The sequence below is a fragment of the Corythoichthys intestinalis genome, chromosome 6 (assembly GCF_030265065.1).
Source record: "Corythoichthys intestinalis isolate RoL2023-P3 chromosome 6, ASM3026506v1, whole genome shotgun sequence".
NCBI lineage: Eukaryota > Metazoa > Chordata > Actinopteri > Syngnathiformes > Syngnathidae > Corythoichthys > Corythoichthys intestinalis.
The window spans coordinates 32,526,552-32,540,750 of NC_080400.1; the positions used below are offsets into that span (position 1 = coordinate 32,526,552).

The 14,199-nt window shown below is 38.3% G+C and overlaps 1 protein-coding gene across 2 annotated transcripts in view; it reads right to left on the reverse strand.

Annotated features, from left to right (window-relative positions):
- LOC130917657 (von Willebrand factor A domain-containing protein 5A-like) overlaps positions 1-12,456 on the reverse strand; it is a 37,442-nt gene extending 24,986 nt beyond the window's left edge. For both annotated transcript variants that reach the window (XM_057839283.1, XM_057839282.1), the window contains exons 1-4: positions 12,310-12,456; positions 7,733-7,811; positions 5,389-5,591; positions 5,097-5,319 (exon numbers count right to left, since the gene is read on the reverse strand). In XM_057839283.1, coding sequence (XP_057695266.1) covers positions 5,097-5,319; positions 5,389-5,591; positions 7,733-7,775 — 469 coding nt within the window. In that variant the 5' untranslated portion in view covers positions 7,776-7,811; positions 12,310-12,456. The remainder of the gene's footprint in view (positions 1-5,096; positions 5,320-5,388; positions 5,592-7,732; positions 7,812-12,309) is intronic.
- Positions 12,457-14,199: the final 1,743 nt, after the last annotated feature.

Here is a 14,199-nt window from a genome sequence, read left to right on the forward strand (position 1 = left end):
ACGTCCGATGTTGAAAGGATCGTATGTCGAAGTGTTTGTATGTCGATGTACGACTATCATAAATTGGATTTCTATGTTTGAATAAAACACATGAATGAAATATATCAATAATTTTTCTAAAATTTACAATTACCTACCACAGTTATGCGCCAATCTATTTTTAGCATTATCAGCTACACATTGTAGTAGTAATGGACCGATCGCAAAGCCCTCTGGGAAAACTCGGGAAAACCCAAGGCTCTGTCAAATTCTCTTAGTGACAGTGACTGAGTGAACGAATTATCTATGGATAATTGCGGTAGTTCAAAATTCTGGATTTGCACTACCACAGCAGGCAATAGACATGTTTATTTTTTTTTAATTAAATTTAATCGAGAAGCAGGCAGAGAGGGTTGCAGTATGCAGTTGAGCCGTATGTCCATGGTATTAAAACTTTACAGAGAGGAGACCATTATTATAATCAACGTTAGCTACTTAATAATGTTATGTTATGTGTTCTGTCAGTTTTTTCTCCTGAAGCTTTTGCGGCGATGAAAAAGCGGTCTTGTAGCGGATGAATGTTGTTGAGTCTCAATAGCTCGCTGAGTAAAGCTCGTGTGGCCGTGTCCGGCCGCTCGTGACTCTCTTAACTCTCTTAACTCAGCCGGAACGCGCACGGCTCTCGAGTGTCTGTGCCGGAAACGCGCGCTACAACAAAGTTTTTCCCCCGGAACACAACATGCCCCATACAAGTTCCCTAGGTGAATTCTGTTAATGGGTAGTGGTCACTAGTCACTACAGTCTTTTACATTCAGTTGGATTCTCACTATTATCCAGAGTGCAGAATAAACAACTTAACCTACATCATAAACATACATGTGCAACATGAATACAGTGTAAATAAATGCTCAAGGAGTTAACGTTAGGAGAGCGGTGTGCAGTCGAGATGACCACAGCCATGTACTAGGTGTGTGTGAAAAGAACTTTCCTTCGTGTACGTCCATCCGTGACCAAACGAAGTACAGTGGTGCCTCTACAAACGAATTTAATTCGTTCCAGGACCTTGTTTGTAAATCGAAATTGTTTGTATGTCGAGCAGGATTTTTCCATAAGAATACATTATAATTCCATTAATTCATTCCACAGCCCGAAAACCTACCCTAAATTTTTAATACTGATGTTACTATTGCAAATATCAATTACAAAGAGCAAAACAAATAAATTATGAATTAAAATCGGAATAATATAATAGCAATAATAATTAAGGGAGTTAAAAAAAGGATTATTAGCAGTGGCGCCTCCAGAAATTTTTCATAGGGGTGGCCAGATGGGGCCACTTAAAATCTTGGGGTGGCCAAAACTAAAAACCATAGTTTCAGGTTTTCATTATATTATTGTAGTAAAAAGGTCAGGGGAAAACTATCAGAAAGACTTAAGGACACAGCTACTGATATACTTTGGTGTATTGCGTAATATTTGATGTTACTAATGATTTAATGTGCATAGTCCATAACTGTCCAGTCAACATTTTGAGTTCCACAACAATTCTGTTTTATTGTGTTATGTATATATTAGGCATAAGGTGTACATTTAACTAGGGCTGTCAAACGATTAAAATTTTTAATCGAGTTAATCACAGCTTAAAAATTAATTAATCGTAATTAATCGCAATTCAAACCATCTCTAAAATATGCCATATTTTTCTGTAAATTATTGTTGGAATGGAAAGACAATATATAGATATATACATTTAACATACAGTACATAAGTACTGTATTTTTTTTATTATAACAATAAATCCACAAGATGGCATTAACTTTATTAACAATCTTTCTGTGAAAGGGATCGACGGACAGAAAGACTTGTAATTCTTAAAGGATAAATGTGAGTTTGTATATTCTGACTATATATTGCCATCTAGTGTATTTGTTGAGCTTTCAGTAAATGATATGGTAGCAACTTAACCGTTCTGCCCAAATGCATGGTGGGAAGTGGTGCAACCATGACTGCGTGTGGTGGCTGAAAATGTTATATCTTCTCTGCGTTGGGTACACTACAGGGTGTTAAGAAAAAGATCAACTCCTGTCATTCTTCCCCACGTTGCTTCCCACAACATTTATAGTTAATGTAGGATAGATGACAAAGCTTTTGCAAATTAAAAGCACGGCCCCAATGAATGCTTGTATCTACTCCACTCTGCCTCTTATCTCTGTATATAAGTAAAACGGCGCCATTGTAGGCTGTTTGCGGCAATGCGTGAGTCGTACAGCGAATGCGTTAATTGCGATAAATATTTTCACATGATTAATTAAAAAAAATTAAATAGTGCCCGTTAATGTGATACATTTGACAGCCCTACATTTAACTAAACAAAATAAATGCATTCATTTGGGAAGAAATGCATTACTGATGCTACAACAATCTAACGATATACTGGCAAGCGGGGTGGCCAACCAATTTATAGGGGTGGCCGTGACCACCCCTGGCCACCCCCTGGTGGCCCCACTGATTATTAGATGCATCGCGATACAAGTGACGATTGGATTACGATTCATAAAGGTTCAAAAACGATGATTTTCTCCAATAACTTTATGACATTCGAAATTCAAGACACGTCTGCCGCCCGGACACCTTTGACGGACGCATGCACAACGTTATGATGTATGCTGCCAGTTACTGAGTGAGAGATTTACTCTTTTTCAAAAGACTGGAAAATAAATTTGTGTATGAGAAAGGCGGTCGTGCTTTCAAAAGACTGGAAAATAAATTTGTGTATGAGAAAGGTGGTCGTGCTTTTAGAGCGAGAGGGGAAGAGACATAGTTCGTTACTCCTTGTCTTTCAGATGTCCAGCAGTAGTTTCAAGTCATGTCAATTGAAAAATGTCCTGAGTGTGTTACTAAGTCCCGTGTGCGTCTATAAGAGTCACGTGAGTACAGGAACCCTCTAGTGCTGAGATGTTAACAGTTTGCGCTGAGCGCTATGCTAATTAGCTAATTCGCTAACGTGTATTTCATATGCAGAACGTGTAAAACAGTGATTAAGTTCAGCGGTAACACTACAAACATGCGAAATACTACAGGAATGTGTGAAAACAAAGTATATTGGTTAAAAGAAGTCTTATTTCTAAAGACACTTTGTTTCCAGGAAATGTGGAATTCATTCCACCTCTGTAAATTTTATTGTATTGTTGAGAGAAATAATTACTGCCTTTAAAATGGTTAATGTGTTTTGCACTTTCTTGTAAAAAAAATTAAAATAAAAAAAGCAGCTTAAGGGCAGCTTTTTGTTGTATGGGCATGTTTTCACTGTTCCTGTTGAATCATTAGGATATTTTTAATAAATAATATACATATTTGTCTGGCTACTTTATTAATTAGTAATGTATGATGCATCAATAATCTTGATAATCGTGATCTAATCTTGATAATCGTGATCATCGTCAATACCGTGATCATTGTTCAATAATCGAATCGAAGCACCCTGAATCGTAATCGAATCGAATCGAATCGTGGGGTGCCTATGATGGCACACCCCTAATAATAATGTAACAAACCGGGTTGTAATGTGGCGAATGTGTTTGCGTGGTGTACCTGAACGCATCTCGTGGCTGACTTGACAGAGTGAGCCTTTTTGCTTTCACTTTGTTTACTTGCTGTGGAGGACACTAGGCTTGTTGTGTTGCACAAGTTGATGGAATAAATGATTAGAAACCTGACTAAGCTGACCATTTCTTTGACGATGTTACCAAAATAATAATTGCCACCTTAACTTATAAAGACCGGCGAACGGAGGAGGGCTGCAGAGATAGACCGTTTACGGCTGTATTGTTGAGCCATATCACGGATGCACACCCCATGCTCATATTTTTCTATCATATCATATCCATCTTCATATCATTGGTAAGCATCACCTTTTTCCTTTTTTTTCACCACCCGTACTAACATTGTTGGAACCCATGTTGATTTCTCTCACAAGAAAATCTGCCGTACGTCTGTCGTTCAGGAAAACAAAGAAACTACAGTGCTGTCATAAATTGTCGTATTTAAAGTATGTCGTTGGATATAGAAACAAATGGCGAGTCAAATTTTACGTCGGATGTTGAAAAGATCGTGTGTCGAAGCGATCACATGTCGAGGTACCACTGTACATGTTTCTTTCTTTGTAGAGTTTGTCGTCATTACTTTGGACTTTTAGTGCTGGGGTCTTGACAGCTCAGATATAGTTTATTCTATTTGTGTAGCAGTCAAATGTTAGCAATAGATAAGTTTACGTTTCTACTATATGCTATCAAATATTTTTTTATCTTGTTTTTTTACATTCAATCATTACCTTACCTTTGAGCAAGCATAAGTGTCCTTGGTGACTGCCATGATATTCAGTTGTTTATGTGGTCTAAGACATAGCCTTATCCATAACTTGGATTTGGCGAGCTTTCTTTTAGGCTTTGAAAAAGGCACAAAAAAGGATTCCTCCCCCAATTTTTTAGGGCACCTGGTGTCGGAATTAGAGTTACACCGTGTACTGCGTGAAATGATCAGGTTTTTGCAGTTTTAAATTTAGAAAAAAGATGTTTTCAGTCACGACCACACAGCACCTTCCTATGCAACTCTACAGTTGGTGAGTTCCTATGCAACTCTACAGTTGGTGAGTTTTCTGATTTGGGGGCGTGGTTTAACGATAGGTCCATTGTTTTAATCGCTGCATTGAATGGTGATTTATTGGGATTTATGGGTGAAATTTCCTGAATTGCACTTTAACCTTCACATGGTAACATAATTTGACCTTTTGTACATTTTTGAATGCACATGTCCAATTTGACCTTTGGTACATTTTTGAATGCACATGTCCAATCTTTTGACATTTCACTTTTTTTGAAGAACTTGTCATCAATGTGAGTGTTACTTTCCATGCTCTCTTATGATTTCCAATGGTTCTGCCAATCTGTATTTCTGTTGGAACCAGCTGATTTGTTGAACTTTGAAATCCTAAAATGATGATCTTAACTTTTTGTTACATATCCAACTTACAATGTACACGTTATAATTAAAAAAAAAAACACATTGAAGCTGACATAAAAGTGAGTAATATAAAGAATAAGTGTTGATTCTTGTCTTACCTTGAGGTAGGTAGCGAGGGTTGAGCACCACAGGCAGACAAAATCTCAGTCCTCTGTCGGCCTCCACAGCCAGCTCAGTGACATACTCCAGTCTGATGAAGGCGCTCTCTCTTGGAGGAAGACTACCGACATACAGAGAGAAGATGTCTGGGCTCTGGTCACTCTCCTCCAGGAGGAAGGCCTGCCAACCGGAACTCAGCGCATCGCCGTACTCCACTCGAGCCTGGAGAGCACAACATGTGGTGTTCACATTGTCTTTTTCTACCTCGCTTGACTTTAGAGTCTGACTCACCTGCTGTTTCTCTTTCACTTCAGCTACAATCTCAGTTTGTCCAATTTTGGCACTGAAATGGCAGACGGCAGCATCCCCAGGTAGAGGGAATACAAAAATGGCCTCGATGGCTTTGTCCTCCTTGTTCTCGTAGTGCTGAGTGGAGACCACTACAGCCACTTGGTCTTTAACCTCCACTTCCACTTCAATGCCCTTTAGAGGAACTAACATACAAGTGGACGCCCCATAAAAAATCACAGTCACGGTTCGATCTCACATTGACACTAATGAAGCCAAGTGGTACAGAAAAAGATGGAGAATGAAGCACATGACTTTTTAGGGAAACAAATGAGGGTGTCAATTGTCAAGATCTTCACAAGTGACATACTGACATTCATGACATGATTCATAACTGTAAAGGCCAAATTACACCGGATGCGTGTGCTGATCCGCCAAGATATAGCGGCAGAGCCAAACTGTTTCCATTCTATCATATTGTTCAAATTATATTAGCTGCATATGCGCTGCGGATTGACTGCGGACAAGCTCCGCAGTGCTGGAGCCCGCTGGATGGTTTGGGCTAGTTTCTATTTTTGCCGAAACCGCATCTGTAAAAATGGACGGAGCCAGGCCTGGACTCAACAGGCCAGATGCTTATTAACGGTTTAAACACCGAACATGGACGATGAATGAATCATTATGGAGATGGAAAGTCACAAAGTGATTTTCGACAGATCAGATCCTTTTTAAAAGGACAACTTTAAAAAGAAATCTGCATGGAACGCCATAGTGGGAATAACATTCTAGCAAACCCAATGGAATCAGTACATGTATTTAGAGTATTTCTTAATAGACAAGTTTCCGAGGTACTTCTGCTTTACTTCCGCATTTCTGCTCGTGACTTCCGTTTTCCACGCTCTCCAAGCAAAACAACATTGTAGCTGGAGTGGTACCACTTATCAAAATCCCTCAGAATCCATCAGCCATCATCACGACATAGGACACCAGGTTCATGAAGGCAGATGTACAACCAAGCCTGTGACACCACAAAGACTGGGTGTTTATGTAGCCATGTTGCCGCTGTGTTATGGAAGGTATGTACTTCCTATCCCTGCATTTTCTTGTGTCCAGAGCTCCAAAAATACTAAAGCTAAAATCTTGCGCATGAAACGACTTGTTGTCTTTGATATTGTTGTTGCGATGATGATTGTCATCGTGATGACGTTTAATATCATTTACGACAACTACTGTACTGCTGTGGCTGCAACACATGCTAACTGCTGCTTGCCTGTTGCTAATCAGTACGTGTAGGATGGCACAATTATGTAAATGCAGAAATGCAAGTGTTACAAGTTTTTTGTTCAATTGTTTACAGGTGGAAAAAGCTGTTAGGCAAGGGAATACAACGTCACTGTACGTTAATTTACATATCGTGACTAACGAGACAAACAACAGAGACTAACAACAAAATCCGTGTCAGCCCTTCTGCATTCGGCAACGGTTATATATCATTTGTAATTTTGCCTCATATTGGTCGCTCAAGTGGCCAGCGTATCAATCTACACCAGTGGTCTCAAACCGGTCCTCAAAGGGCCGCAGGGGGTACTGGATTTCATTCCAACCAAACGAGACAAATACCTTTTCACCAATCTGGTTTCTTACAAGTGTAATCAGTTGATTGCAATCAGGTGCTGCTTATGTTAGTAGAAACCTCATTGGTTGAACTGTTTGTGCTGGATCTGTTGGAACAAAAACCAGGACCCACTGCGGCCCTTTGTGGAGTCGGTTTGAGACCGCTGATCTACACCTAATGTTAACACAGGCTGCACAGATTGTTAAAATTTTGTCTACGAATGATTAGCGAATGGTTAAGAACAAACGCACAACACAGAAAGTCCCGGGGCCTCCTCTACGTCATGCTGAATCCATTTTTGGAGATTCCGTGGGTTCCTCTGGTTTGATTTCGCTGTTTAAACTTTGTCTTCACACTGCTTACTTCAACCGCACTTCATTTTGTTCTGTCAAACCGGAAGTATGTTCCAGAAAATGGTGGATTATGGCGCCACCCATGTTTCGCTCGGGAAACTTGTAGGATAGGAATACAAAAAATCAGGAAAAAAATGTTCATTCAAATCAAGTCCAGCTCTGCTTCCCTTTTGAGTAAAGACTCCCTGTGTTTGTTGTTGTTTTGATTGCCACAATATCGGGCGCCATTATCGAGCTTCCGGACTTCAGTTGTGCACAGCCGGTATATTCTGTCCTATTTTTGACGTACACGCAGTCAACATGGAGCGGAGCGGATCTGCACTCGCATCCGGTGTAATTTGGCCTTAATAAACACCATTTGATTTGAACTGTTTTGTACCTGTCTCCTTGTTTTCAGTAAGTAGACCACAACTGACAACCATGATGACCAGTCAACAGATAATGTCTCAATATTTTTGCTGCAAAAAAAATGAAAAAACAGTACCATTAAAAATTGTGTTACATGAATATCATGTTATACAATGCTACACATAAAATTATTATACCCATTTACAAGGGCGCAGGTGTGCATAGAGACGGTAGGGACATAACAATACCAACTTTTCAGGATGCTCAAATTGTCCCCAACTTTTACGGAACCTTATTCGCGTTATATGACTTCAGTTATTTAGGTAATTTAGATCGTCTTCCCATGTTGTCAGGATAGAATTAACCCAACCATTTTTAATTGAATTACAATACTTTCAATATGTTTAGACTTACAGTGACCCATTTTTTTCTTATCTTTTTCAAAATCGAAGGCACCACGAAAAACTACATATTCCAGGAGCCGTTGTGACGTCACGAAGGACGGATTTAATGTGAACATTTTTAATAGAGGCCAGTTAGCAAGCGACAGCCGGCTGGACTGAGCGAGTGACTTTGAAACGTTATGAATAGAAAACAAAATATAACGCTAGCTAATGCATTATTTCATCAACTCGATAAAGATGAGACAGATTTGTCGTTTTCTTTGGATGATTTTTGAAAAGACTTTTTTTCAATGTTATATATATTTGATATTTTTCCCCACTATCAGTCTTTTCAATATGTATATACAGGGGGGACAAATAGGTATTTAGTCAACCAATTGTCCAGTACTCCTACTTGAAAACATTAAAGAGGCCTGGGTAAACTTCAACCATGAGAGACAGAATCTGGGAAAAAAAACAGAAAATTACATTGTTTGATTTTTAAAGAATTTAATATTTCCAAATTAGAGTTGAAAATAAGTATTTGGTCACCAACAAACAAGCAAGATTTCTGGCTCTCAAAGGTGTCTAACTTCTGCTAACGAGGTCTAAGGAGGCTCCACTCGTTACCTGTTTTAATGGCACCTGTTTTAATTCATTATCGGAATAAAAGAATCCTGTCCACAATCTCAGTCAGTCACACTTTAAACTCCACTATGACCTAGACCAAAGTGCTGTCGAAGGACACGAGAGACAAAATTGTAGACCTGCACCAGGCTGGGAAGACAGAATCTGCAATAGATAAAACGCTTGGTGTAAAGAAATCAACTGTGGGAGCAATTATTAGAAAATGGAAGACATACAACACCACTGATAATCTCCCTCGATCTCGGGCTCAATGCAAGATCTCACCCCGTGGCGTCAAAATGATAACAAGAACGGTGAGCCAAAATCTCAAAACCACACGGGGGACACCAAGTGAATGACCTACAGAGAGCTGGGACCACAGTAACAAAGGCTACTATCAGTAACACAATGCGCCGCCAGGGACTCAAATCCTGCACTGCCAGACGTGTCCCCCTGCTGAAGCCAGTACACGTCCAGACCCTTCTGCGGTTCGCTAGAGGGCATTTGGATGATCCAGAAGAGGACTGGGACAATGTGTTATGGTCAGATGAAACCAAAATATTAGTTTTTGGTAGAAACACAGGTTCTCGTGTGTGGAGGAGAAATAATACTTAATTGCACCATACCCACTGTGAAGCATCATGCCTTGGGGCTGTTTTTCTGCAAAGGGACCAGGTCGACTGATCTGTGTAAAGGAAAGAATGAATGGGGCCATGTATCGAGAGATTTTGAGTGAAAATCTCCTTCCATCAGCAAGGGCATTGAAGATGAGACGTGGCTGGGTCTTTCAGTATGACAATGATCCCAAACACACAGCCACGGCAACAAAGGAGAGGCTTCATAAGAAGCATTTCAAGGTCCTGGATTGGCCTAGCCAGTCTCCAGATCTCAACCCCATAGAAAATCTGTGGAAGGAGTTGAAAGTGTGTTGCCCAATGACAGTCCCAAAACATCACTGCTCTAGAGGAGATCTGCATGGAGGAATGGGCCAAAATACCAGCAACAGTGTGTGAAAAGCTTGTCAAGACTTACGGAAAACTTTTGGCCTCCATTATTGCCAACAAACGGTACATGACAAAGTATTGAGATGAACTTTTGGCATTGACCAAATACTTATTTTCCACCATGATTTGCAAATAAATTCTTTAAAAATCAAACAATGTGATTTTCTGTTTTTTCCCCACATTCTGTCTCTCATGGTTGAGGTTTAACCATGTTGACAATTACAGGCCTCTCTAATATTTTTCAAGTGGGAAAACTTGCACAATTAATGGTTGACTAAATACTTATTTGCCAAACTGTACGTGTGTGTTCGACAAGCTTGATTGTATGTATATACAGTGGTACCTCGACATACGACCGCTTCGACACACCATCTTTTCGACATCTGACGTATAATTTGACTCGCCATTTGTTTCTACATCCAACGACATGCTCGAAATACGACATGACAGCACCGCAGATAACAAAAGGCAGATTTTCTTGTGTGAGAAATCAGCACAGGTTTCACAAAAAGGTTGGCGCAGGGGGTGAAACAAGGAAAATTGTGACGCTTACCTTCTAAATGAAGATGCAAATTATAGAGAAATATGAGCATGGGGTGCAAACTGGCTCAATAATACATCTCCACGTTCCTCCTCCGACCACCGTTCGTAAGTTAAGGTGACAATTATTATTGTGGTAACATCGCCAAAGAAATCGACAGCTTCGTCAGGTTTCTAATAATTTATTCCATCAACTTGTGTAACGCCTACTGTCCCCCGCAGTTGATGGTTTTCTCAAGAAAACATTGAAAGTGAAAGTAAGCGTTCCCGGTCTCTGTCACGTCAGCCGCGCGGTGTGTTCAGGTACAGCCAAAAAACGTCTGCCACATTAGAACCCGATTCAATACATTATTACAGCCTAGGAATTATTATTAATGTTATATTATTATTCTGATTTTTATTTATAATCTATTGGTTTTGCTATGCGTAACTGCCTTTTGTAAAAGTACTAGCAGTATTTATTAAGGATTTAGTGGAGGTTTTTATTAATGGATTATTTCTTTTTTCACTACAGTATTTTGCACCGTCGGTCTACTGTATATAACATGTTTTGACCATAGTATGTGTCAAGGCCTAAAACACTCATGGTCATATCTGCTGTTTCTGTTGAAATGATCAAATATTAAAACTATTCACTGAAGCCTTGAACGATATTGGAAAAAACTATCGCTGCGTTTTTTTGGGGGGGTTTGCGATAAATTGCGATATTATATTGCGATATTAAAAACATTTATTTATTTATTTTTTAAAATAAATTTTTACTAGATGATTTGAATAGCTGCTTGGAAAGACTTTGGATGACTCACCATAACCACAGTTTACAGTATTCCATCGTTTTTTGCGGTCAATAGGGATCAGAACCCGCGAAGTAGTAGAATTTTTTGTGTTTTTTTTTGTGTGTGCTCAATGTATTCATTCAGATTTAGCATTGAAAAGAGATACATATAAGACATGTTTTTTCTCACTTTTTCCCCCAAATATATATATATATTTTTAATAAATGGTTTTTAAACACTTCAAATGTAATAATTATGATCAGTTTTAAATATAACAGTCCCACAAAATCATTTTTAAACAAGAAAAAAGTACTCTAGTAGAAAAATGCTTGGCTTTGTTAAATGCTTCTGTTTACCTAACTTGGCTGTGACTCTTCGAGTGACATGTAGAAATTACAAACTCCTCATGGTCACTTCTGGCGTTTACTTTATATGCCCCCCCCACCCCCAACACACACACATTCATTCCAGCTCGCACTTTCTTGCAGAAACTGTTTAACAAGTTAAACGATGATTGACACATTGCTGCCCGTGTGAAGTCCGCTTCTTTGGCAAGATCAAAGACATCGTTAATTTTAATAAGCAAGTGCCGCAATGACTGAGAGCTGGGAAAGGGGGTGAGGGAGGCTGTGCAAGTGAATGAAGCAGAACAAAGGTTTGTGGATTGGGAAAAAAAAAAAAACTCGCACGTCCTTGCGATGGGACTATCGCGCATGTGCACATCGTGATGGCGATGTTTAAACGATATATCGTTCAGGCTTACTGAGTATTCAGTCCTATTTTTATTTTATTCTGCTGAATGTTTATCCTAACAAGTTGAATAAATATTATCAAGCTTCAAAACTGTTCGTGGAGCATGTTTGGTTGTCAATACGACAAATAACACATAATTTGACAAAAACCATTGGGATTTTTCTTGACTTTTTGGGTCCAAATGTTGATTATAATTGGTTAGTAAAGAAAACAACAGTTTGGACATGAAGGTTGTCCTGAAAAAAGGGACCCAAACAGACCATTATGAAGAATTTTTTTCCTTTGAAATATAAAGGCAACTTCAAAGGCATGCAAAAGCGGACAAAATAAGCTCGAACCTATAAGGGTTAAAGATCACGCTCACTTTAGATTGTCACTCATTTTAACAGTATGAAGTGAATATCATTATTACAACGCTTTATACAGCGACAGTGGCGATAAATGCCGCTTTACCAGATACAGTCCAGTAAATAACTAAAGACAACGACATATGAGTGATATTATGTGCCAATAACACAGTCCTACCTTGTTTAGGCGGTGTTGAAAGTATTCACCTACTCTGGCAGTACGTGTCAACCCAGAAAAGCAGAGCGGAAACCGTACGGTGTGATATGTCTGGGACTACTAGACAGAGTGAGATATAACTGTATAGTATGTGACCATTTGTGCTTTGATAAGATGATGCAATAAACTGTGTTCAAAGTTAACAAAAGTCTCATTATTTAACTCAAAACACGCCCACTTTTTTTTTTTTTTTTTTAAAACAAAGACACAAAGAGACATAGGTGAAATTTTAAAACAAACACAAATATACCAGGGGGTACGCATATTCTAAACATTGTATATCAAAGAAAAAAACCAATCATATATAATGCTGTCATTAAATTTTTCACCCATATTTTATTTTTATTTTTTTACAAATATTATGTATTGTGTCCGCTTCCAGATTCCTTGATTTTTCTAACAGATTTATGTAGCACACAGTGTCGGTATGAAAGTGAGAATAAGAAAAGAAACAGCTAGCTAAATTTACATTTGTGGAAGTAGAATTTCTATTAAAAAAATAGGTTTTTTTTCTTGAGTTTTTATAGAAACAAAAAATGACATTTTCCTATTTACGTGTAGATTCCTGATGATGAGCAAAAATCTTACTAAAATTTATTGAAGAAGGAGCAGGTTATAAAAGGTACTGAAATGCCTCTTGATGATTTCCAAAGAATGAAAAGTTAATATCATTGTCCCGCTTAAATTTTTTCATGTAGTGGTTTGCAGGATAGTATCTATGGATAATTTTGAAAGAGACTTCTTTGACCATATTTGTCAACCGAAACATGTTGGGGATAGTCCACACCTTAGTCCAAATGATATCTCCAACAAATTAATTCCAAAAATACTTATATAGGTTGTTATTCTTAGTTTGTTCTGAAATAGAGATTCGAACAGATCTATTCGAATTTTTGCTTTGTAGCAAACATAATTTCCCCACACTTGAATTTAGTATATTTTGAGGAGATAAACTTTGTAATGGCAAGTTTACATTTCTGCACAGCATCATGATACCTAAAAGAATTGCATCATAAACGATAACATATTGCTGAGATCTAACTGGGAACTGAAAATAATCCAAAAAAAAAAAAAAAAAAAGATAAAGGGGACACAAAAATTATTTTCTTCTGCATCCAATTGTCCAAGAATAAAGATTTGTTTTGATAAAGAATCGTTCTATTGTTCCAGATTATGTATGTAGGTGGTGAAAAGCTATGTTTGTTGATGATGGACAATGCTAATAAGACTTGTTTGTGAAACATAGAGACCTTTCCTGTCAATTTGTCAACATCATAGTTGCAACTTAGACTAAAAACCAGGCCACCAAACTTAGAAAAAATAAAATGAGGGATGAAATTCCAAATTAAAAGGAAGTGTTTGGCCTAATTCAACACACGACTACTCATCGATGATCATCGCACCAAACAACTCAGAATATGTTTTATAACTAGGGGTGCACATATTTTTTTCCCCCAGGTCTCGAGGACCTGGAGATGTGACTTGGTCCTCATTGAGCTTGAGAGCCGACCCGCCTGATGCGATAAAATTATGACAAGCTTTACTTAGAGCCACTTACCTTTAATTAATTACATTAACAATTAATGCTTGATTAACATCAACTGGCACAACAAAATTGCCATTACTTTGAAGTGAAATGTAAAGAAATAAACATACTGGACTGTCTCAGGAAATTAGAATACACAATATTCTAATTTTTTGAGACAGTCCTGTGTATATATACAGGACTGTCTCAGGAAATTAGAATACACAATATTCTAATTTCCTGAGACAGTCAGGAAATTAGAATATTGTGTATTTCCTGAGACAGTCAGGAAATTAGAATATTGTGTATTCTAATTTCCTGAGACA